General features: G+C 36.5%; 1 protein-coding gene across 3 annotated transcripts in view; it reads left to right on the forward strand.

Annotated features, from left to right (window-relative positions):
* PDE1A (phosphodiesterase 1A) overlaps window positions 1-26,219 on the forward strand; it is a 292,632-nt gene that overhangs the window by 215,509 nt on the left and 50,904 nt on the right. For all 3 annotated transcript variants that reach the window (XM_045823309.1, XM_045823222.1, XM_045823381.1), the window contains 4 exons: window positions 12,412-12,594; window positions 17,499-17,565; window positions 20,342-20,458; window positions 21,314-21,454. In XM_045823309.1, the coding sequence (XP_045679265.1) occupies window positions 12,412-12,594; window positions 17,499-17,565; window positions 20,342-20,458; window positions 21,314-21,454 (508 nt within the window). The remainder of the gene's footprint in view (window positions 1-12,411; window positions 12,595-17,498; window positions 17,566-20,341; window positions 20,459-21,313; window positions 21,455-26,219) is intronic.

The raw sequence follows: 26,219 nt of genomic DNA on the forward strand, positions 1-26,219 counted from the left end.
TCTACCTCTGTGTTTTGCTTGCTGTGGAATGGCGTCCTTCTGATGCTTTGAGTGGTGGTGAGACAAGACAGTGGCAGTATTTCCAAGCTTTGTACCCTCACACCTCCAAATCCAGCAGGAATGAGAAAGGATTCCTTTCCCAGAGGCTCCAACAGGATACTCTTTCTGTTTCACTGGCTCTAGTTTGGTAATACACTTATCCCTCAAACAATCATGTCCAGGGGAACTGGATGTATAACTCAGTGGTCAAGCATCTCATCAACAAGGTAAAATGTCAGGGTTCTTTTTTTAATCACATGCCTGAGAATTGAGAACGGAAGAGAGTGCTTTTCAAACTAGACAAGAACAACAATCTTCTAGAGAGTGGAAACTGAAATGTGTGTGTTAGTGCTGCAAGCAAGGGGGCCTGAATCAGGGTCACTGTGTGATGCTGAGCAGCTCCTATCCCGGCTTTGCTCCTACTAACGATAAACCTGTGGTTAAGAGTTGTTTGTTTTCTAGTTGTTGGTTTCCTTACATGGAAATGAAGTCTCCAGTTTCTTTCTCTTTGGCAATTCTGTGCTGTGATTTTATCTACAGTTCCAAAGTTCCTTGAAAAGACCTGCTCACGCCTAAACCAGCCTGGCATCCGGGAGGGTGGGTGACAAGAGGAAGATGGTTATCATTTGCTTAGCAGGGGAGCATTTATAAATACGGCACTTGTGTTTTTTAGGGTGTTGCCATTTGGAGGAGTCCCTGAGGAAATTAATTTCAGGGGTATGTGCTAAGACATTTCTGGAACTCAGGGAATCATTCAAAAGCAAATTATGATTTTTATGAATTCCATTTATACATTGGGGTGGCTGTTTGGAGTTCGTGTTTTTAGGCTGTTCTCACCCTGTAGATGGGGTGTGAAAATCAGGCTTAGGAAAAGTTGCAGTACATTTGGTTGATTTTCATGTTTCCTGTGCATCTGTGATGTATTACTTTGTACAAACTTTCAATAACAGACTCACTAGTAAAAAAGGAAAGAAAATTAGATCTTTTTGAGAGATAATTGATGAAAAAAGATCCACATATTAAATAATACCTCACAGTTGTGATATATTGTATCAATAAAATATGAACAAATATTTCCTGGATTTAAAAAATATATAATTTTTAATGTTTTTCTAGGAATGATATTAATAACAATTAAGACTTTGACAATTAATTAGATCTAAGGAACATGTTATCCAATTTGCATCTATGATTCCATATAATTCTCAAAAATCCTATGACTTCGATACTTACCTTATTTTCTCTATAAACTTTAAATATTTGAGGCATAAAGAAGGTAATTTACTTACTTAGGGTGATATTGAGTGTCAGAGACAGGTTCAACCTTAAATGGAGCATACCCACTATCCATTCTTCTTTGTTGCTAAGAGAACCCCCATTTTTTTCAACTATTTAATCCCCTCCGCAAAGTCAGGTGATTCAGGGGAGACCAAACCCAGCTCCAGGCTGAAGTTGAGTGAATCCTAGTTGATTTAAATGAGTATTAGTACTCAATATCCTAACCAGTGAGTTTGGCCATGGACATGTGATATAATTCTGGCCAATGAGACTGATAAGGGTGTTGGCAAAGATTTCTTCTTCATAGAAAAAGAGTCCTGCGCCTCTGGGTATTGGATATGGGTACAATGCTTGACACTGATATAACCATCTTGCTCTAAGCACAGAGCTGATACAAGCTGACATATAGAAAGGTGGAAGACACTTGAGTTCTTAATGATATTGTTGACCTGCTGATTTATTTTTCTATTTATTTATTTGTCTGTTTATTTGTTTACTGTATTTTTCCATTACCATTTAGTTCCCATATACTTCCTCCCTCCAGCAATCACCACACTGTTTTCCATGTCCATGAGCCCTTTTTACTTTTTGCTCAATCCCTTCACCTCCTAACCTGTCCTCCAATAACTGTCATCCTGCTCTCCATCTATGAGTCTGTCTCCATTTTGCTTGTTAGTTCAGTTTGTTCATTAGATTCCACATGTGAGTGAAGTCATGTAGTATGTGTCTTTCTCTCACTGGCTTATTTCACTTAGCATAATGTTCTCCAGGTCCATCCATACTGTCGCAAATGGTAAAAAAATGTTTTCACCTCTGAGTACTATACTGTTGTGTATTGTCTCATAGCTGTTTTATCCACTCATCTATTGATGGACACTTGGGCTGCTTCCATATCTTGGCAACTGTAAATAATGCAGCAGTAAACATAGGGTGCTTATGTTCTTTCAAATTAGAGTTTTGGGTTCCTTCGGATATATTCCCAGAAGAGACCCCTACTGGAGTCAACCTACCTGTAGCTTTGTTGTTAAGGAAAATAAAAAATCCCCCTATTGTTTAAGCCACTTTGGGTTAGATTTGATGTTACTTCCTCCTTACAGCCACTTAGGTGTGCCTTATTTCAAAGTCCACATCCCTAACCTCTAATCTATCTAATCTTATCCTAATAATAAGTATTAATGCAAATGTTTGATTTCTAAGTTAGCTTCTTAGAATTCACAATCTATTTGTCATAAAAAAAAGGTAACAGGTTGATTGTTTCCAAGGTAGCCAATAAAATGTATTGATCTCATGATAAGCTAAACAGCATAGGTGGTTTTAGGGCAAGTATCAAGTACCAAAAGTCAGAGGCTTAGGTTTATTTCCACTCATTAATAAAAAGTATTTCCTCATTCTTTTCTATATTCCATCAGCAAGCAGACTACCCAAATTTATTTTGCCTCTATCTATTCTCCATCTGTATTCTCTCATTTCCTTTTACATCAGTCTGTTCTGAGTCACCATTATCTTTGAGGCTGTCTTTCTGGATACACATAAACCATTTCTGCACTGGGATCTTGCTGTCTTCCAGGTTCTACCCAGGAGGGGTAGTTGGGGGTGGGGTGGGGTATCCAGTTTACTGCTGCTCCAGGATCCCAGAAACCTATTTGGGTATACTGTCCACTCTACCCCCTTTGGATGTCTTGGTTTGGAGAACCTCAGGCAGGATTCAGTGGCCTATCTCAAGATCTCTTTTGTCTTTCTTTGTTACTCATCTTGATTAATCTAGGGCATCTTTGAATGATTATAGGAATGGAACCCAACACTTGCTTTTCTATTAAATTCTTTCCTGGCCTTTCCTTTCTTTATGGAACACAGATTTTGAAACTCAAAGCCAGGAACAGGCATTTCCCTCTCAGGTTCCTGTGTGTCATCAACAACTTGAGTCAACAAATGAAGCCATGGCTGACAACATGGAGAAATGGCCAAAGGGCAACAGACAGTACCTTTTCAATGTGATGTCATCTTTTATATATATACAAATATATACATATACACATATATACAAACAAAAATTACTTTATTCCTTACCTGACCATTGAAAATACCTGTATACTTTAACAACCTCAAAGACCAGAGACTCTGTGATTGTTTTTGTATACTTATTCAACAACTATTTATGAAGAACACTCTGTATACCATTATAATTATTTTGCTATTCTTTTTAGCCATTGTTGACTCCCTCTTGTCATTGTTCCTACTATTTTGTCTTTGTAGCTATAGAAATAAATATATTCTTTGTCTTTCCTCACACTTCTACCCTTAAAATATACCCCAGGCCTTCTCAGCATACATTCTCCCCCCTTGAGAATTTGACTCTTCTGTAGAGCATCATGACTGTAGTTAATAATACAGTATTACATGTTTGAAAGCTACTAAGAAATTAGGTCTCAAATGCTGAGAAATTGACTCTTTCTCAGTCAAGTAATATACATGTAATTTTCATTTATAATGCCAGATAAAATATTCATTAGTAAGATACCTCTATGGAAATTCTTCTGTCAGTCCCTTCCCGTGTAGCTCGCCACCACTCTCCATCTCCGACAGTGATATATTGGCATATGGAAGTAAGCAGTGCTGCTAAGTCCACATCACAGAAGAGGATTATATTTCACTCTTTTTGGCAGAGACCTTCCATCGGCTGGCAAGCTATGAACAGACAAAAGCAGTTCTTAAACTTTAACATCCATCAGAATCACCTGGGGGCTTGTTAAAACATAGTGCTGGGTCCCACCCTGATAGTGTCTAATCCAACAGGTCTGGAACAAATCCTTCAAAGCTCCCATCTTCACAAGTTCCCAGGTGCTGCTGGTTCTGCTGGTCCATGGATCTTGCTTTGAGAATTATGGGGTTAGACATTGTCAAAAGGAAACTAACTATGAAAAAGAGAGAATATTAGAAATTTAATGGTTAGAATTTTAAAGCCTTCTCAAAAGAGTGTGGACCAAATATTGCCCCAAGTTGTATGTGAGATAACCTTGTGCTAAAATGCCTCCTCCAACCAGAAAATTTCACCATGCAATAGAGACAATAAACAAGGGGTGCTGAATGGAGATTAACGGTGCCTCACGGCAATGTGTGGGGCATAAGGGAGGCAAGCCTGTCCTTGGTCTGTGGTGTGGTCCCCTCTTCCAGATCTGAGAAAGCGAAGGCTCTCAGGCTTCATTTCCCAGCTGCATCTCCCCCCTTTCTCTCCTTCCCACCACTATTAGTTATCCTTGTTAGATGGAGCATGGAGTGTACTTCTCTATGTCTCATTTCCCTAATTATCATTGACTAGAAAGTGGGGCCAGGAGAAGACCAAAACTAGGTAGATATTGTTGTATTGTGCTAAAATATACTTAACATTAAATTTATCATTTTAAGCATTAATAAACATACAATTCAGTGGAGTTAAATACATTTAAAATGTTTTAAAACCATCACCACTCTCCATTACTAGAACTTTTTCATCACCCTAAAGAGAAATTCTATGCCCATTAAACAGTAATTCCTCATTTCCCGTCTTCTCAGTGCCTAGTAACCTCCATTCTATTTTCTCTATGAAACTACCTCTTCTGCTGGTAAAATTTAAAGTAGGTAAAAATCTTGTCGGAGACTCCTGGTACTGCCTCTCCTCAACCCATAGCATGCTTATGCTGTCGTTGGGCTCCCCAAGTTTGCTCTGACCAACTCTTTCCCATGATGGTTTCCATCCCCATGAGACTCTCCTTTTTCTGTAGGTCAGAAATGGGGCATCTGCTTAGACTAATCCATGCAGATGTATAAGCAGGTGGGAGTTCGCCTCAGGTTTGCTTTGTGACGGGCACTGCTCTGAGTGCTTTCTGTGCCTTTACCCAATTCATCCTGACAATCCTGCCACTAGGGAGAATATTATTATCATCTCTATTTATTATTATTATTATTAGTCTCTGTTTTATTGACAAAGAAACTGAGACTCAGACAGATGAAGTATTTTTTTCAAGACCATACAGCTAATATGTGATGAAGCCAGGACTCTGACTCCAGAGGCACTTCTCCTAATCACAAAAGATGCTCATTGATTTAAAAAAAAAAAAAAACAAAAAAAAACAAAAAAAAAACAGTACTTAGTGGAATGTCAGGCTTTGTGCCCAATGGAATATTTTCAAAGATATTTTTGAACCAAGAGGACTGCCTGGTAGGAAGTCAAGAGTCATCAGCAAGGCCTAGGGCAATTTTCTGCTTTACCCATTTCTTCATTTCCACATCCTGACTGATTCCAAAAATACAGTCTCACTCCTAACTTTCAAAGCAACTTGATTCCTTCTCAGAGGCACTCACTACATTTCTGCCAGTTCTTTCTGCCTGCCTTGAGGGATGGGGCCTCCTCCGCCTGGGCCTCTGCTTCCTCCGGTGGGTACAGGGGAGGCCCAGGGCCCTCCTTAGGCCTTACCATGGAGAAAGCCACATTTTCATTCTCCTTAGCTGACCTCATTTTAGCCAAGATTTGCCTCTTGAGAATTGAGCTAAGGTCAGCATAACTGACTTGTCCACCCAAATGGTCAGTCTTTATGGTCACTCAGATATAATGTCATCTTCTCACAGTTTAAAAAAAAAGATAAAAACAAAACAAAAACAAAGGAAACATTGAAAAAAGCTACCAGTAGACAGAAAAAGGAAAGAAAATAGCTGAAAACAAAACACAAAACAAAACAAAATGGTAACATATATTTATGAGCCTTCTCTTTTAAGTCCCCCATGGAACCAGACGAGGAATAAATAATAGAAAAAAATAAATGTCTTTGGGTGGTAGTCTGGAAAAATTAACTCAACTGTATCAGCATTGAGGAAATAGGTTACTCAGAGTCAACATGGCATTTCAAATGCTTCACCTTTTTCTGTCCTGGCATTTAACTTACTGTTCTTCAAAGTACCCTAAAATTCTACCATCCATATATATTTCTCTATGAGAAAATGATTCAACATACCAGCCTTAGAAAATAAATTTAAGCTTCCTCCATCTGAAAACTCTCAGGTGGACCAAACCCATTCAAGACTTTTCTTAGATCATTTTTTTTAAATCCCAAGTTTTAAGGTACAAATGGGATAGAGAATAATGATTCCTGAGATTTTTATTGTCTCAGTGTGAAGGTAGTCTGGGTATTTATTAGGAAATACAAGCATTTAAGGTGAAGGATAGCTCAGCAGTTCAAAACTCAGACTCAAAATCAAGATGAGAGACTTGAGCTCAGAAGGTGGCAGGGCCACTCCTGGTGTAAGATTGTCAGCAAATTCCTTAAGGTGTCTATGCCTCAATGTATTCATCAGCAAAACAGGGATAGAGTGAAAACCACTGTGTGTTCCTTATGGCAATATGGTGAGGGTTAAACGTGGGAAAGCTTGGCTCCTGGCCTGGTTCATAGTAAGTAAGGAATAAAATTAGTTGGCTTTATTATCTATATATATCTTCAGATAGTTCCTAAGTCTGAGTGAAGTTTTATGATTATGCTTAGGGTATTTTGGGAGGTGGGTACAGGAAGCTCAGAGGGCAGATATGCATTAATCAAAGAAATAATACTAATAACCTTGCCCGAGGGAACCACTTATCCCAAAAGAATGACCATACAGTGAAAAGGCAACCTTTCTAATTTCTCCAGCCATCCTGGAAGGACTCACTCAAAACATGTTCATCACATTGAGTTCAGTACCAATCTTAGCCCGGGGTCAGTGGAACTACTACCTGGGCACCACTGCCACTTTAGGGTGCTCAACAATGGCCCTTTTTGAGTGTGCCCCTCCTGGTGGTGACAGGTCTTCAAGGCCAGGAACAACCTGGAGCCCATGGCCTCCTCCCTCTTCGGGGTACTTAGACCCTGAAATTCCCTGCCCTGCCCAGTGTGCTCCCTACCATATTCTGGACTTTAGCACCCTAAAATTCTCTGCTCAAAGATCCCCTAGACCAGGGGTGTCAAACTCATTTTCACTGGGGGCCATATCAGCCTTGAGGTTACCTTCAAAGGTCCAAAATAATTTTAGGACTGTATAAATGTAACCACTCCTTAACTGTTAAGGAGTTGAAATTACATTCGTCCCTCTAAAGGCAACTGTGAAGCTGATGTGGCTCCCATTGAAAATGAGTTTGACATACCCCTGCCCTAGACAGTCTCTTAAGTTTTTATGGGACTCCTCCTTTGATCTCGTCTCCTGAAGGGACACAAGACACTTTTGGTGTGTATATCCTTCAACCCCTAAAGAGTGGCTAAAAATCATCAGCTTTCAAGGCTGGGCAGGTTGATGAAGATGATACTGAGGCTGCAGTGTCCACCTGCTTCTACAGTGAATTCCTGAGCAGAAGGTTAGGTAAATGCGGAGGGCGGGGCAGTCACCACCAGCTGGCCCAGTGCTCTCAACAAGAGCTGACAATTCTCCATTCAGCTTGATAGGCTTTTATGAAACTTACTAAAAGATAGGAGGACAGAACATACTGAACACTTTATTCATTTGATATATAACTTTATTTAATTATATCATATTTGGGAGAAATATGTTCCTGTCCTAGGCCCAGCAAATGTTGGGGGCAGAATTAAATGATTTAGTTGCTTATTGAAATGTGCTCTTTATAATAATAGTAAAACAGGAAGAAGAAAATTGCAAACTTGAGAGGCCAGTTTCTCCCAATTACACTCAGCACTTGAATTTTAATACTTAATGAGTGTAAATGTGTGCACCAATTGCCTAGAAATAACCATGTGGATGCATGGGTGGAGTCATTTTCCAAGAGTCCACTGTGCAAAGAAACATTTGCACTGATAAAACTATAAGAGTCAAAATCCCATGACCTCTCCTTCTGTGGTCGCCTCCTTTATTCCCCGCCCCTACAAACTTTCTAGTCTAAAATATAAGCCCTTTGGGAGTTGTGTCATCTGATTTCAAGAGAAAATTCGGGATATAAATATCTCCCAAGGAGCAGTTGAGCACTGATTGGATGCAGGATCAGTTTTCACAGCTTGCCAGCCCCCCATAAACACACAGGTCATATTTAGGGACCCCTCACTTTCTGTTTTATTGACTCCATTGGGACTAAAAAAAAAAGTTGCATCAAACACCAGTGGAAGCATTTTTCCAAGGTCAACAGTGATAATGTTTTATACATATATTCCTCACCATTCTTTTCTATGTAGTGCACCGTAAGAATTCCCAAGGAAAATGCAACAATGATTATTTTATGTTGTTATTTTTTTAAGTACAAAGTCTTCAGTTTGTTAGGAACACTACAGTGTAAAGAATAATGCTCACTCTGCCATCTAACACTAGGTTATAGGATAAAGGGGAATAAAGCTGTTAGATGTTTTAAAAGCAAAATTCATTCTAATATTTGATGTCCCACTTAATCAGGCTACTTTCACAGATTTATTTCAAAAATGAAATAAGAGCAGACTGTAGTCTTACATATTTTACATGTGACATAATCTTATGTAAATATTCAGATATTTTCAAATGTCTTAGATAAATGTATAGGAAAATTACTTATGATGGTTCTCTGATAGAAGTCCAGGATTACTATTTTATATTATACTATAGTTTTTACTCCTACCTTATCTGGCGTGGTCCAGTGAAACCCGAAGGGTTTTTGGAATGTTCAGAGGGAGGAAGACTGAGTGTACAAGGCAGGTGCCAGGGAAAAGGAAAACAAATAAGAAGAAAGAGGTGGAGGAGAAATGCATACCACTAGGTGTATTAGTTTATTTTTTAATTTGTTTAAATTTAGGTTTATCCACTTGTCCTTAAACTTTTTTCCTACCAAACTGGAATAATTATCTTAATAAATCTTCCACAACCTATTTATGTCTTCACTAGAAATTTCTTACCATACTTGATATATGAGCATAAAATACTTCTTACTTAACAAATACTGAAGTCTCTTGCTAAAGGCATGTAAACAGTGCACACGATTTTTTAAATTCCTGTAACTTTAATTCAAAATACTATAAAAAGTTTAATACCTTTTCCATGCCAAATATATGTTTCCCCATAATTTGCTTCAAAACCTGTAAATGGGTTGTTCAAGAGCACATTAACAGAAGGGCAATGAAGAGATGATCGCCAGCAGTGAGTTACTCCCAGCATTTTACTGCTCCTTATCCATTATGTGACCCAGGACCCTAAAAACTAAAACTTCTACCACCTCCATCCTCATTCCACTCCCCAAAAGCAACCATTTATAATAGTTTAGTATGAATATTTCCAGACATTTACTAGTTATTTACCAGGTATATGTTGATTTCCCAATCTATTCCATGCCCTCTTGTAGATGCCGCTCATACAACAGTGCACAAAACAGCTCTCTGTTCTCAAGGTTTTTACAGTCAGTGAATGAAACAAAATCAATAAACAAACTAAAGAGCATATGTCATGACGTCAGTTGCGGTAAATGCGAAGAAGTCTATAGCAGGATAAAAAGACAGGGTAAAGGTGTTTACTATTTGAGTAGGGGGATCAGAGAAGCTCTTTCTACCTGAACGCAGCAAGAAAATGATCCCTACAAATTTTGTAAGAGATTCTGAGCAGAATGGGCCACAAATGCAAAACTCCTGAAGCAGAAGCAAACTTAACAGGTTTGAGCGCAGCAAGCAGGCCACTGTTGCTTGGGCAAAATGACTTGGGGGGACTAGTTAAGAGATGAAGATGGAAACAGAGCTTGTGATGAGCTATGTAGGACTTCATGCATTAAGCATTGACATGATCAGATTTATACCTTAAAAGAGTTATACTAGCTGCAGAAGAAGGAAGAAACTGGAGGTCAGGACAAGAGGTGGAGGGCCAGTTTGGAGGCTACTGCAGTAGGCAAAGCCAGAGATGGTAATGGAAATTCATTCCATTTCATTCATTGCTGGTGGAAATGCAAAATGGGAGACAGTTTGGAAGTTTCTTAAAAAACTAAACACACTCTTACCAGAAGATCCCACCATTGTGCTCCTTGGTATTGACTCAGATGAGTTGAAAAACTGCACACAAATATGTATAACAGCTTTATTCATAATTACCAAAACTTGAAAGCAACTGAGATGTCCTTCAATACTAGAATATATAAACAAAGTATAATACACCCATGCAATAGAATATTATTAATAATAAAAAGAAATGAACTCTTGCCAGACCCCTGAGCACTATACCTCTATGGGAACTCTCATTTCCATATGCTGATTTTAGTCACATCTGATTACCTAGCTCAAAGAATTTGTGAATCTAGGACATATAACCATGAAGTCATCAATATCAAAGGAGCAGCCGTCTTTCGTTCTACTTGGAGTGGTTAATAAAACAAGGCAGCGGTAGAATTCTTGGGGTGCAGTGACATCACAGTATTACACCACAATGGTTCCCACTCCACATGTTCTGCTCTGTGGTTTTGTTTGATCACTACATAAGAAATAATAGAAATGGCATAAGGCCTAAAAACCATGTACTGTATTATCTTGCTGCAACTGACTGAGGAATCTAATTTAAAATGCACGGAAGGAGAAAAAAAATACTTTGCTTTGAAATTGACTGTAAGTGGAGTATGGATAAATCAAAATCACCCAAACCTAAGACCAGAAAGAAAGTTAAAGCTGATGATATAAAGTGAGTATTAATCACTTTAATAGAGTTATACATGCAGCTTTATAACTCGAGCACTGAAGTTCTGTACATTTTTTCATTAGTTATTTTGTAAATGCATTCATGATTAACTCCAGGAGTAATAAATATTGGCAAATGATGGTCATCTGAAAGTGTTTAGAAAATGGCAACACGTAGAGGAGGCATATTGTCTTTAGAGCCTCTTTTTGGTGATATTGGGTGCTTTGGGTGGGCTCCCTTCTTTTTTGCCCTTTCCTTGGTTCCTGTCCTTTTGAGGTGGTGTATAACTTGTTCTGGATAATTTAACACATGCTGTCTATCATCTCTGGCTACCTACCTTCCACCAGTTCATAGTCTTTAGGCCTCACTCTGTGCAAAGAGATTTACCAAAGCAAAGGGAACCCAAAGGTCAAACCTAAAGTGTGCCAAAAATAGCTCTAAGTTATTAAATTGGTGCACTAAAAGGAAATAACCAAATCAAGTGACAGGCAGAGCTGGACTGTGTTCTTTCTGGAGGCAAAGCCAGATTGCTCTGTAAAGCTGTTTCTGTATTTTGTGGGGAGCCTGTCACACTATCTTGCCAGTTTAGACACTTAGTAAGTTTTGGATTACTGCAGCTAATTAGCCTTACTGACGACTGTTACAAGTTTAGGACACACAGCCATCAAGTTGTCAGTGTTGTCTATCAGGAGCTTACACAGGAGAGTGGCAGTGCAATGGCTCCAGCTCCTGCAAAGTTCCTCCCTCACTCAGCTGGTTTTCCCAGTCAGCAGTCCTAAAGCCCCCAGATCTCCACCCAGAAGACAGTATTTTCTATTAACTAAAGGTGTTTCTCTTCCACTTACACTGGTGTGGTCACCTAAAATGAGTTTTCAAAATAATCCATTTGTTTTTATCCTTTTTCCACTTTTTTAGATGTGTGATGTTGATATCAGTATTAATATCTCTTAAGGTACTTGAATTATTATTTTCCTAAAATTCAGCAATATCAATCGAATGATAAAGCCATATGAATGGCTTTTATAAACTCCAAGGCCTTATTGAAATAGTATGTATTATCTGTACTACATGTACACAAGATTATTAAATATAAGACAACTCTGATGGCTTTTAACCCCCTTTATTCTTTCCATTCCAGTTGCTTCCTTTAATAGTAGACATCTGTTTATGGGCTTTCTTGTGGATCTCATCTGAGTTTTGCTCATCACTAAGATAGTGTATTAGTGATAGAACAGTCGAGATCTCCACACTGGTGTCATTGTACTTAAATGGTTGGGCGTCTCTCAGTGCTCAACCCATTAGTCCTCACCTTGAGAGGATGACCAACTTGAGAAATTGAGAGATTTCCAAATGTTAACCCAATCATTTTTCTTTTTTTAGATAATTCATATCAAAGGATGATCAGAAAGTGATGCTTATTTCATTGTTATTTTCTTAACTTTTTACTGAAGTTTTAATCGGTATAAATTTTTCTAGAAGACTGCTGGATACTGATGATGAGCTCAGTGACATTCAGTCAGACTCAGTCCCATTGGAAGTCCGGGACTGGTTGGCTTCTACCTTTACACGGAAAATGGGGATGATGAAAAAGAAATCGGAGGAAAAACCAAGATTTCGGAGTATTGTGCATGCTGTTCAAGCTGGTATTTTTGTGGAAAGGTAAGTGAAATTTCTGGTATCTCAAGACAAAATTTGAAAGGCAAAAGATAACTCACCATAGCAAAGTTGTGGGAACATATATTTCAGTTATTGAGGAAAACCGCAATCATAAGTATATCTAGAATTAATAGATTTAGGACTTGATGATGAACTTACCTATACAAAAATTTCCTATCTTGGATTATTATTTTTATTTATTTTAAATTGACATAAAGACCAAAGGCAAAGGCTTTTGGCTTTTGAATGATCATTTACCTCAAATGAACTTCCGCAAATAACTGTTTAAAAACCAGTATAACATATTCATATGTTACACAACTAATTCTACCTGAATAAATTGTAACACCTCATAAAATAAATTCTATACTATATATACCAAAACCAAGCAGACCTTTCTTTGCACTAGAGAACAGACCATTCTCTTGTCATTATAGGCAGAAAGCTGTCTTATGTTCACTTTTGAAGATTTTTTTATAAACATTTCTGTCACTGGTGAAAGGGATATTTGGTGGCTCCTAGAAGCAATGGATCAAATCGCCAGAGTTTCTCATGTGGAATGTGTGTTAGTGTGACCCACTTTTACATTCTGTTAGGCCTCAGGGGCATAACTTATTTTCCAGTCTAGGAAATACGATGTTCCACAACTATAACTACAAAAACACTTGAAGTAAACATATGACATCTGACAATGTTGAAACTAGTTATTAGAAATTCTTTAGATTAAAAAACAATTACAGTGTTTTAAATTATACAGAAAAAGATTATTTTAACTATTTTGAGACTAATAAAACTGAAAAACAGAGAAATATTCTTGTGAATATGCTTTAAATTTAAGAGCAACCATATCATTCTTTAAAAAATTTCTGACATCTCTAGCCATCACCTCTAATGAACATTATAAACTTGGATTTTCTTCTGTTAAGGGAAGAATGGGAAGCAGACTTGGGCTTCTAAAAATGAAAATGAGACTGCATTGCAAGAAGCATCCAATGTGTCACCTGAAAGTAACACAAAATAATATTGTGTATAAACTGTAATTGAAAAATAAAAACTTAAAAAAAAAGTATTCAGTATGATTTAAAGATATGTTATAAGCACAACATACAAAGTTTTGAGGACTTTGGTTTGTGTGTGTGTTACACAAAATAACACTCAATAATTATTCAAATTATTTTCAGTATTCATTAATCATATCTAATTGACTTTCACAAAAGAGTCCTCATAATAAGCAATTTGATTAGTTTGGTGAGGTGATATACCCTTACTACATAAACTGGTCCCAACTCCGCCAGATGGGACCAGCAGCCTGAAACAAGGAGGCAGAGCTGGAGGGAAAGGATTTCCATAACCATATTCTAATACTTAAAAACAACATAGGCATGTTTGTGATTGTTATTTATTTTTTTCATAACATCAAATTGAAAATAAATAGTTCAAACATCATTGAGAGAATCACAGGGAGTATAATTGATTTACTGAAGCAATGTATATTTTGTCTTTTTTAAGAAAATACTGTAGAATTTAGCATATTGAAAAGAAATGCAAACTATGGAAGTAAACCAAATAAATTTCTGTTTCCATTCATGAAAACATTAAGAAGAATTCTATTAAATATATTGACATGCTAAATTTTTTACGTGCTACCCAAAACATTTTATGTGATAGCCTAGAGAAATATCAAAATGCATGTAAGGTGACTCAATTAATAGCAGTCCTGAAGAAATTAATGTGCTACAAACATTTGGAAAAGAAATCTTATTTATTGCCTTTGAATCTTTATTAGTAAGTGCATAAAGATACTGGGATATGTTTATTTTGAGTTTTCAAAAATAATCATCTCAATTTTGAAAGTTAGAAAGTCTTGAGACTTCTCTTAAGCATCTTTCCCAAGTTCAGCACCTCAGCAAACCCTTGCAGTTCACTTAACCAAATGCATCCTAAATCTATTCACTCCCTCCACTCCTGCGTCTCCAATGTAAGCTTTCGTTATCTGCAATCAGAAATATGACGATAACTTGCTTTCTCCAAACATGTCATTCTACAGTGCTAATTTAAAATATAAATTAGTTCCTGGCACTCTTAAGCTTAAAATTATCTGATGGTTTTGCTTTTCACTTGGCATTAATGGCAGTTTCTATATCATGACTTTACAGGATTCACCCCCCTACCCCATCTTTTTTCCACCTTTTTGACTTAATATCTGTACCAGTCTGATTTCAACTCCATGAATATACCTAAACTCCTTCCCTCCTTAAGGCCCTTAATCCTGCCCTTTCTTCTACGTGAATGATTTTCCCCACCCTTTCCTTTGGCTGCCCCTTTTTACCTTTTCAGAGGCCTTCCCAGGTCACTCTGTCTACTGTTCATCACTGTCTCGGCCCCAGCCAGTGGTTTGCCTCATTGCACTCCCCACTGTAACTGTATATTTATTGTTCTTATTTGTTGTTCCCCTTCACTGCTGATGAAATCCCATGGAAATAGCAGCTATTTTCTTGTTTTTCTTGTTTTCCACTAAATAATCGGTTCCCTAGCACAGTGTCTGGTATAAATAGTTTTTATTTGCAAGTGTTCAATTATATTTTGTAACTATAGTCAAAATTTTCAAAAAATAATCCTCCCTATTTTCAGCTGGACTTTTACCACCTGCAAGAGCCCAGGAAATTCATCATTGTTTTTCACCAATTTATAATATGTCAACTATTTACTTAAGTTTGAAGTTACTATATTAATTTTCCCCACCATTCTGATTCTAGGATAAGTCATCTGAATTTCCTATTTCTAATTTTTTATCTCAATATTTTATGTCCAATAATAAGATTAGAAAATGATAATGGGAAAATTTCTGTATCAGTTTAGAGGGAGAATCCTTTTTTGGGGGGGCTTCCTTTACATTCCATATAATGAGAATATATGACGATGTTTATTTCTTAACCTATTAAGTCTACAAAACTTAATTGTACCAGAGTTCTCACTATGCCCAGGGAGCCTGGAGGAATGTTGGGAATTGGAGCCAATGGTATTGGCTGCAAAGTAATGAAAATAGTAATGTTAATAATAATAAAAATGACTTTATTGTATTGAGAACTGGTTATATTATGCTAGGCATTCATATCATGTACTCATCACAAAAAATCTTATAATTATTCTCATTTTACAGATGAGTGACATTAAAGAGTTTTCCAAAGGTCGCACACAACTAGTGAGTGGCTAACCTGTTATTCAAAGCACCATATTTTCTTTGCTACATCATACTGCCTTTTGCGCCACTAAGTCAAACTGATTTAATTTTTAATTTTTAAAACTTCTTATTCCTAATTGATTTTATATTGACCTTTTGTCCTGTGTCTGTCATCCTTCCATTTCCCCTGTACTTCCACTTTTTTTAGTAATAATGACTAAAGAAATGGATATGAAAGACTACTTGTTTCCTCAAAAAAGAAAAGAAAAGAAATCCTAATAAATATGGCTGACAATAATTATTTTCTGGCTCTTTTATAGTATGATTAGTAGTGTCTTTGCCTTGTAAGATTAGGATAATTATTCCTATTTCAATGGAGAAATTAATATGTTATTTTTATTTATAAACTGCTCTGAAATATTCCAACAGAGTAAAGGATATTGATAATCTTTTTATTACAACTGCTTACCCACATCCAAAAATTACTTAGTCATTTCAAAATAAATGTAACATGAAAATAATGTCTCTGTCATAAAATGGGGACATGCTTTATCAAAAATACCTGGCATGGGGTATACATAAATAGTATTTTAATTCTGATATTCCAAGAAGCAAGATTTAAAAGGAAAACATGATGAATTACTTGGCTTTTATTATCTTTTTTAAAAAATAGCTTTTATATAAAAATTAAGTAATATAAATTTTTAATATACTATAAATTAATCAAAAGATTAATATATTCCTAAGTGGTTTTATAGAAGATGCAGGATGTTTTCCAAATGACTATTTTTTATATTAAATCCTAATATAAATTAATAATGTAATCATGGTTTTTTTCTAGGCACTTTGGGGGGAGATGTTATAGTGATATAGTCTAGGAATTCAGTTTGCTTGTGAATTAATGATATAAAAGTTAATGCTCATAATTAATAATCAGTTAAATTCTTTATTTCCAGGACTTTGTGGGGGAACCATGCAGAAAATAGAAGCTTATTGCTATTTCTACACATTAGGGTATCATATTGATTGTGTTCTCATAGAGTGCAATGAGAGAACTTATTATATTTGCTCTTTGATGGACATCTTGGTTAAAGATGGGAAAATACAACAAATTCCTGACTAATAAAAATCTGTGTTACTTATGCTATTACTAGAATGGAGATAACTTTGTATTTCTGTATAATTTTCTTAAATGGTGTTAACATGACAATGTGAACAAACTTAAGCAATTTTTGTCAATACTGTTGTCCTGATATTTTTAACTTTAAAAAACAGCTGTGCAAATTCTTATGATACTATACATTCCCTCCTATAATTTCTATTTTGTAGGAAAAAATCTATAAAAGAAATATTTTAATGACATTCAAATTCCAGACTGAAAATTCTGGTACATAAATGCATACAAGACAAGAATATTCTGCTGCCAGCGGTATGGTGACATGCTGGGAAGTGCTGCTGTGGCATATATGAAGGACAGTTCCCTTTAATAAGATGCAGTTATGGCAAAGATATCTTTACCTAGAAACTAAAATCACAATGACCTGATGGGGTGGTTATGCGTGAAAAAAATAATTTTAACATCTGTTACATTATAGATGCTTAATGAAGGATAGCCATCCTTCATGAAAAGAGGTGAACTAACCAAAATCAATTTTTCCCTTATATTTAAGAAATAGTTGAAAGCTTTGAGTAATGATACATATATATACTTATTTTTGTTTTTTAGGATGTACAGAAAGACCTATCACATGGTTGGTTTGGCATATCCAGAAGCTGTCATAGTAACGTTAAAGGTGAAATAATTTCAATTATTTTAGTTTTTCAAAGAGTCTTTTTAAAAAAACCTTCTTAAAATGGCTGGGGAAAAATGAGAATAGGTCTTTGCTACAACTTACATATTGGTATGTAAAAAATATTTTAACCATTTTACAAAATGCTATGTGTTCCAAATTATGACTCATTGTAGACTTAATTGAGGATCGATTTACACTAAAAAACTCTATCAGTGCAAATGCATGTGTGCACACACACATGTGATTTTTTCTTCTGTATGCTTTGTCTTGAATTCAGTTTCAGGACAGCAGCAGGACTTGTCAGAATGCACATATTTTCTTTTGTATATTTTATGGAAAATTTGAATGCATTATCAAAAGATGTTTCCATCAAATATAGGTAAAAGGCAAAACTTATATGGAAGAAAATTGTCTAGAATTTCAGGTTTGAAAAAATAGAAAAAGTAAGATAAAATCAAGAAGACTGCAAAATCATCCATATTTCGTGTCTGCTTTCCCTGTGCCTGCCTTAGTCTGATGCCCAACTGCAGTATTAAAGGACTTAATGGGTTAGGAATAACTACAGTCAAAAAGGAAGAGGAAGGTTTTTGGCTTGTTTACTTCTGTCCATCGTGTGTGTGTGTGTGTGTGCGCAGCTCATAGCTCTTATTTCTACAGAAACATTGTGAAAGGTCATCATTGAACATCCCTTACTTCTTTCTATGACTTTGTACAGGTGGAGGAATTTCAGCTTTGTCTTCTTTAAGTTTCACGGTGGCTTACCTGTACTAACAGAGAATTTAAATGCATCAAACTACTTCATGAACTTAAATTTATATTGCTTTCTTTTGTCTTTTAATTTTCTTTTTTATATCCCCTTTGTTTTTTTTTCTCTGCTGCAAAGTAGATTTTAATCTTATTCATTTAAAGTGGTAGTTTGTTTTTCTTAGATGCTTTTTATATTTATGTTTCTAAGCCTAATATAATACTTATTATATAGCTGAAATGTCACATTATAGGACATTAGTTACTCTTCAGTTCTTGAGAGATTTTGATTCCATCAACAATGGGAAAGTATATGAATATTACTTATTTTATTATTTTAAGAACTTTTGCTTAGAAACCATCTAACAAAATATGTAGGCATGAGAAAATGTAAATGTCTGAAATATAGCATAGAAAAAACACATGAACTAACAGGTTCAGGGAAGAACTACTAAAGAATATTTTTACTTAAATAATTAGTATTTCCTGAGATACCTTATCTTATTTGTTCTCAGTCTGACAATGTAAAAGCCAAGCATCTGCACTAGTTTATAAATGTAATCATCATTGTTGATGAAAATCCCCGAGAAATGGAAAACTAACCTTTTACCCAGTGGGAAACCCCTAGTGGGAACTGTAAATAGCAGCCTGTGACAATCTGAACCAATTCTTTGTTAGCTTCGGAATTTGATAAAAAATTTGTTGGCATCCTCTGAGCTTTACTGATGATAAATGCCTTCGAACAGAACTTTTAGGCATTTGAAGTTGACAGACAGAAAAAGCAAATTTTAGGGATCAAATTAGGGCAAAATGCAAGGAATTTAACAAAGGGTATACAAGTAATTCAATAAACATTTCATTGGTGTTTCCAAGTGATTAAAAAGACCACTTGAAGATATTCTTACTATTTTTCAAAAGAAATATTTGTAAAAGAGACTGTTGAATGCTTTTTCTCAGGTTTTCAGTTTAGTTTCAGCATGTTACAGCATCATCGGCCTCCACACACATGCATTACATGAGTGAAGCTCTAAACATGGCCTGCTCAAATTCAGATTCAGTGCACAGCTTCAAGGTTGTCCACTTACGGTTCAGTGTTAAACCTGTGGTATATGTAATCTGACCTTCTTTGCTAATAGTTTTTGATAATCAATTAGAACTGACTCAGCTATATTTCTTTAGGGTTTTTTTTTCTTCAGTGAGTTTAGTGTTGGAGCTCAAATTTTACATTAAAAGCTCCCTAAGGACTGGTATTGGGACTGGTATCACTTGCTACAAGTCCATTTTGTGGACTGACCCTTCTGCAAGATTTTGTCCTGTAATTTCCTTCAGCAAAATCATGCAGTAGCAAGGGGCGCTCTCCCAGAGTACCAGTTTCCTACAGGCCTGACTACTTCCTTAGGGATATACCAAAATCTCCTCCTCAATCAAAAGACTCATTTCCTTTATCTTACCATATTTCCCTGTGGGAAAGTATAAATGAATCAGCCAAGGTTAGAATGAGTAAAAAAGTCATATATACTTTTTCTAGGATATTTGCATTTTAAAATAAGGTGTAAAAATATCAGAAATTTAAACCAAATTACTAACTCCTAGGATGGAATTTCAAGCCATGTAGCAGGTGGATGGGTGGGAAAGAGAAATATGGGCTGTATTCCTTTTATCCTTCAATTAACATCACCTACATAACCTGCATTTCTACCTTAAAGTGAGGCCAACTCTGGGGAAATAATTTGGGGCAAAAATTTGGAAAGAGACTTAGGAAGTATTAAAGTGTTATCAGGTTTATTACATCATTTGATAACCTTGGGATTAGGGGGAAGATCTAAGCCCTACAGCAGGCCTTAGGCCCTCACTCCTGGGGACCCTCACACACTAAGCGGCCCTGTCATAGCAGACCCTGAGGACTCTAATGTGCCGAATGGAAATTTGGCCTGCTGGATGTAGAATGCCTCATCTTTCCAAGAATTTTTCATAGAAAGAAACAAAACTGTATGAATTTGCTGCCTAAAGTGTTTCCTCTTTTTTTCTACAGGAAGTGGATAAATGGTCTTTTGATGTATTTGCCTTAAATGAAGCAAGTGGAGAACATAGTCTGAAGTTTATGATTTATGAACTGTTCACCAGATATGATCTTATCAACCGTTTCAAGGTCAGAAATATGAAATAAAAGTGAAATGCTCTTAGAATTTGTTATCTGAATTACAATGAAAATGCAGAACATCGAGTCATTAATCAATACATTTTATAATGTTTCTAGTTGACAGGTCACAGAACTAGATGGATGAGTGTATCACATGCTAAAGCCATCCGCCCTAACTCCCTAGCATAACTATGCATCCACTTGGATATCACGAACCATCATAACCTAATTCACATGAGATACCAACATGCCCCTGAGTTACAGAATAGTCAGATAGACATTGAAAGCTATGTTTCAAAGAAATATGATCTTCTGTGTTCCTGAGACACAGAATGAACCTGTATTGGCAGTTTTTCTTCAGCTGAAATGGAAGGGGTTCTAATTAACTTCATGGAGAGCCATTTAAACAACAGACTCGATCCACCTTTCTGAGCACTCTGCAGCTGTACCTTTCATCATTACCTGTGGACTCACGGTATTTTTAGAGCTGAAAGGTACTGAGAGGTCATTTATTTTAATGCTTTGTATTACAAATAGAAAAACTAGACTTCACCAGTTCTAACTGGGAAATTTTACCCTTTTAAGAACTAGCCTTTTGATTTGACTCTGGATGATATAAATATTTAAATTACGGGTAAGACTGTTATTTCATCTACCTTAGCTAAACACTTGGGAGTGATAATCCTTCTCAGGATGGAACGCTAACAGGTTGATAAAGTGGTTTTTCAGAACAGTCCACGCTGTAATTCAAGAAACTACTGCCCACATCTGACTCACTGTGTCCCCTCCCAAAAACCATTGTGTTTGTGTTGATTTAGAGCTACTCTTTTGGTAAAATATAATCATAATTATTACTTTCTGCAGATTCCTGTTTCTTGCCTAATTGCCTTTGCAGAAGCTTTGGAAGTTGGTTACAGCAAGTACAAAAATCCTTATCACAATCTGATCCACGCAGCCGATGTCACTCAAACTGTGCATTACATAATGCTCCATACAGGTATCATGGTAAGAAAGGCTTTCTACTGAAGTTTATTAGTTTGGAACGTCAAACTCCATTCCCCTAAGTTCTTATTATCTCTTTAATGCCCATAGAAGTATTATAAGTATTAATCTTTTGGATTTTTGAGGGTTAATGGGTTAACCATAACATACATTTTTCAAAAGGTATTTTTAACTCAGTGAAAGAAAAAGATACCCAGAGGCAAATGAAAATATATTGTAAGTTTTCCAAAATTTGGACTGTAGAACATTTTTGTTTGTAAATTCCTGTTCTCATAGCAATCAACCAAGAAAAAAATAAGTGACCTAGAGAAAAAGTGTTTGGAGGAAAAGTTAGTTACAGTGGTCTTCCCTCAAATTATCACATTCTTCCCAGCCGACCTCAGCAGCCTTTTCTCTCTTACATACATTGCTAGACACAATCAAATCCTAAAAGTATTATGTGAATTTTTCCAAATTCTCCTTCCTCTTCTTTGAATCCTCTTCTTCCTCTTCAAATGAATCAGTGAATAAGCAAATAAATGATTCAGCAAGGCAAATCTTAGGACAATAAAGAGTAGATGATAGGAACCATGAGACTGCTTGGAATCTCTGTAATGTCTCAGAATTCGGGCAGACTCCCAGGAGGTGAAGAGAGAAGCAGCTCTTCTGAAGGTTCCAAACTGAGGTGGGCTCAAAGGGGTGTAGGCCATATGAGACCCACAAATCTTAGTACCTTCTTGAGTCCTCATAGGTCAACCAACCTAGGCTGAAGGAGAGTCATAAACCATATGTAAAGAGAATGTTCCACCAAACCCCATGTATGTGTTGCCTACCTGTTTAGAATTCAGAAGTCACGTTCTTTTAAGTAGCAGGGGTTTCTGGTACTCACATCTATGTAACTAGTACTCTTTGGGGGCCCAGAGATCCTTAACACTCATCATTCTGAAGCAGAGACTGTGTTTCTAATCTGGTGCCAAGCAAAGCCCCTAGAGCCACACACAGTAGGTTGCCCTGAAGATCTTGAAGACGTATAACAGGTACATAATTCACCAGGTTTATTGTATATGGAAAATTTTCATGGTTACTTATTTTTCCCTCAAAAACTATAGTGTGTTATTTTCTACATATTTTCTATGATTCATCCAGTAGAGTCTTGTGATGGCTAAAGAAATTATCTTTTTCTCCATCTTTCTTTGCCTCCAAAATGGTGCAGCTCCATCAGAGCCTTAAGCTCAGATCCCACTCCTGCCCCATGTTCCAGTTATCTTTGCTCCATAACAAACCACCCCAAAACTTAGTGGCTTAAAACAGTAACTTATTAATATCTCTCAAGGGTCTTGGTTAGAAGGGCCCCAACTAGAAGGTTCTCACTTGGGGTCTGTCTTGTGATTCAATCACTGGTGCCTGCGGCTGAACCCAGCTGAGGACATCATTAGGCAAGACAGCCATGACGGTTCACTCACACAGCTGGCAGCTGACAGGGGCTGATGGCTGGGAGTTCAGCTGGGCTTTTAATAAAAAATTTTCTTGGCATTCAAACACCAATTCAATAGAAATACACCTTTTTTTTTTACAAGATTGCAAAGTAATAGAACCTGATTTGGAGTTCAGTCCTGTTTAGAGGGAGGCAGAAATCTCAAACACCTTCATTGATGCAGTGGCATGAGCCTCTTGGGACTTTCTAGAATGCTGAACTATATGTGCTGTTAACCTCATACCTTGAGTCTTCCTGTTTTGAGTCATATAGGCAAGCACCACTGAACGAAGGTGTCAATGAGCCCATTGGGCTGGAACAAGTGTAGCCGTAGCTGGACTTGGTCCTTGGTTGAGTTTGTTCACCATTCATTCCAGGGTTCTTATGTGACACTTACAAGGAGGAAATAAAAGTTACCAATAATAGGTAGAAACTCAAACATTCAAAGATATAACTTTAAAAAGTATAAGTTTTTTCACTGTAGTAAATGTAACCTTCTTTATACCTGTTTCTCTTTCTGGCAAGTGTGCATGTGCACACACACAGACACACTCACACACGGAAATTTTTTTAAAGCTCTTTTTGTTGAAAGAACTTTATTGTCACAGCTGTTCTTGAACTATTTGCCTTCACTTGGTTTGATTTTCATGCCATTTAATGTGATAAACGAAGTGTCCCATGACAGCTGCAAATGCTACTACACTTGCAAAAGTTTCTTGGACATCTTCCTGGTTAGAGCTGCTTACTCTTTCCTGTCTAAGGCCTTGGTCTTGAATCTGATAGTGAGGTGGTATACACATTGAATATTTGTCATTTCCTTTTTTCTGAATTCTTTGGCTTTGAGAAAGTTAACTGAAAAATGAAATATTTAAGATTTACTCTTTAATGGAAACTGAACTGATTAAGTTTCCTCAGAACAAGATAGAATAGAAAAGTAATGCGTACTTTGATATTTTAACAAATCTGCTTAAATTGTGCAGTATAATGTTAAGATATCTGTCATTTCAGCTGGGGGGAGTGGCCAGAATTTTATAAGTATGTTTTTACTTAAGTACATTTTTTTTTGGTCACAAGTGTAAAGGGAGCTAAATAAAAGTGTCATATTTTGACACTGAAGATGTTATCTTAGTGGGTAAGTAGAGAAATCCATATGTACAATGTGAATTTACCCACAGCTTGCAAGGAAGATTCATTCCAGGTTATAACAAGCCATGCCGACTTCTCTGGAACACTAAGGCAATTCGGCCCAGGCTTGCAGGCTCGTGTGACTCCTAGAAAATTGAAGTTATTAACAAAGATTATGCAGTCCCTTTCTGAGGGGACAGTGACTAACTAATTGTAAATATAATTTTACTCTACTTCAGCAAGTTTGGTTTGGAAATGTGTTTATGATTTCACTATCATTTAGCAAAAAAGTGTCAGTGGGCTCTTTGCTTATCCCTGACTTTGGCCATTATGAAAAAAATAGTCTGGTGGGAGACTCGTGTTGTCCCCCTCAGTGTTATTTAAACCAAATAAATAAACTAAATTTATGTAGTTTAAAATACATTCAAACTGAAGGGAGCAATGAGAAATGTCATGATGGATGGTGAAAGAAAAGGCTGAGTAAATTTACAAATTTACTTACTACTTTGTCAAAACTAGGTCATACTGCCAGCTTGCAGGTATTTGGAAAGTTATTTTAAAAAAAACTTTTGTATAGCTGAAAAAAGTGGTGGTAGATGAGTATTCATTTTCATATATATGAAAGTGTTTTTTACAACAAAAAAGCATTCTAAAATGTCACTTACTTTAGTGTTTAGTTGATGTCCCGCTGTTTCAGAATGGTCTTATCAGTGTGACATTTATGGAGTACTCCAGTGGCAGCCCAACACTGTCAGGTGACTAATGCAGCCTGTTACTCACAAACTATTCAGAGGACATGCCTAAAAGGGATTGTGATGAAGCTATTGTCCTTCAGTTTGTTAATGTCATCAGACACCCTGAGGCCTAGGAGTCAGCAATGCAGAGGAATGGTGCTAGGACACCCTCTGTCTCCCACCCTCTCTTGTCTCTTAATTAATTTGCAACCCTGTGCCACAGTGACAGTGGTGTGGGCAGCTTAGTCCATTTGCTAAAGAGTGAGTGCTTCCCGGTGTGCTCCCAAACCACCTCCAGATGTCTCTCTGAATGGGAAATCATTGGGACCTTGACAAGGGAACACTTGCCTTTCCGGCTCCTGGCATTGTGTTCTCAGTGACACTGAGTAGAAGAAAAAGAGATGACTTAAACCCTATTTCCTTTGGAATTTGTAGTCAACTTGCTATAGCCAGAAATAGCCTCCCACACACTGAAATGACTCAATTTTTCTCCTATCAAGCTATAGAAAACTTGCCATTATGTCTCTATTCTACAAACTATGTGGAAATTTTGTTCTTATAAATGGCTTCGCAGACAATATTGCGATAATGGAAAGAGTATAGGCTTCCAAAGCAATCATACATAGGTTTGAATCCTTGCTTCACTACTTCCCAGCTTGTTCAGCCTCCACTTGGGTTCCCTTGTCACTAAAATGTGATTAATACCAAACACCTTGTAGTCTGGCAATGAGAAGTCAATGACATCATATATGTAAAGCACCTAACCTCATTCCTGAAATATAAGTTATTAGCACACATACTAATATTAGTAAAATTATTAATTTATTATATTATATATTAAATTATATGTGTTAAGTATTAATATTATTATAATATACTTGCTTTCTATACTAGGAAAGTTACAGCACACTGTCTCAGCCTACTCAAAGCCATAGTAGAGAAAAAAAATAGTGTCCAGCCCTATAATTCAGGATAAAATAGTTGTTAATTATGGTCTTTTGGACACACCAGGAATTAATAGGTCAATGTGATTTTCTGTACTGAAATTATCCCAGCCCTAGACATATACTTTCTTTCTCTCTCTTTTACACACACACACACACACACACACTGCATAATTCAGCTATGACAATAGCCTTATAACATCTGAAAGCTCTATCAACTTTTACTCATCAATACATCCAGTTAAATTGTCTAGAAATCCTGCTTTTGAAACTTTAGAAGAATGTTTTCAGCATATTGTCTTTTTTGAGTAATGAACCTTGTTGTCACCTGTAGAGAAATATTGTGATCTGTGGAAGGAGCAGAAACTTTGGAATCGTAAAGATTTTGTTTTGAATCACTGCTCTGCTACCTGAGAACTAGGTGACCTTTGGCAGATTGATTTACTTCTTTAGGATTTAGCTTTGTTATCTGCTGAACAGGGATAAATATACTTACCTAGTAAATGGTATAT

Source organism: Phyllostomus hastatus, unplaced genomic scaffold (genome assembly GCF_019186645.2).
Source record: "Phyllostomus hastatus isolate PE091 unplaced genomic scaffold, TTU_PhHast_1.1 phas_contig_1, whole genome shotgun sequence".
Taxonomy (NCBI): Eukaryota; Metazoa; Chordata; class Mammalia; order Chiroptera; family Phyllostomidae; genus Phyllostomus; species Phyllostomus hastatus.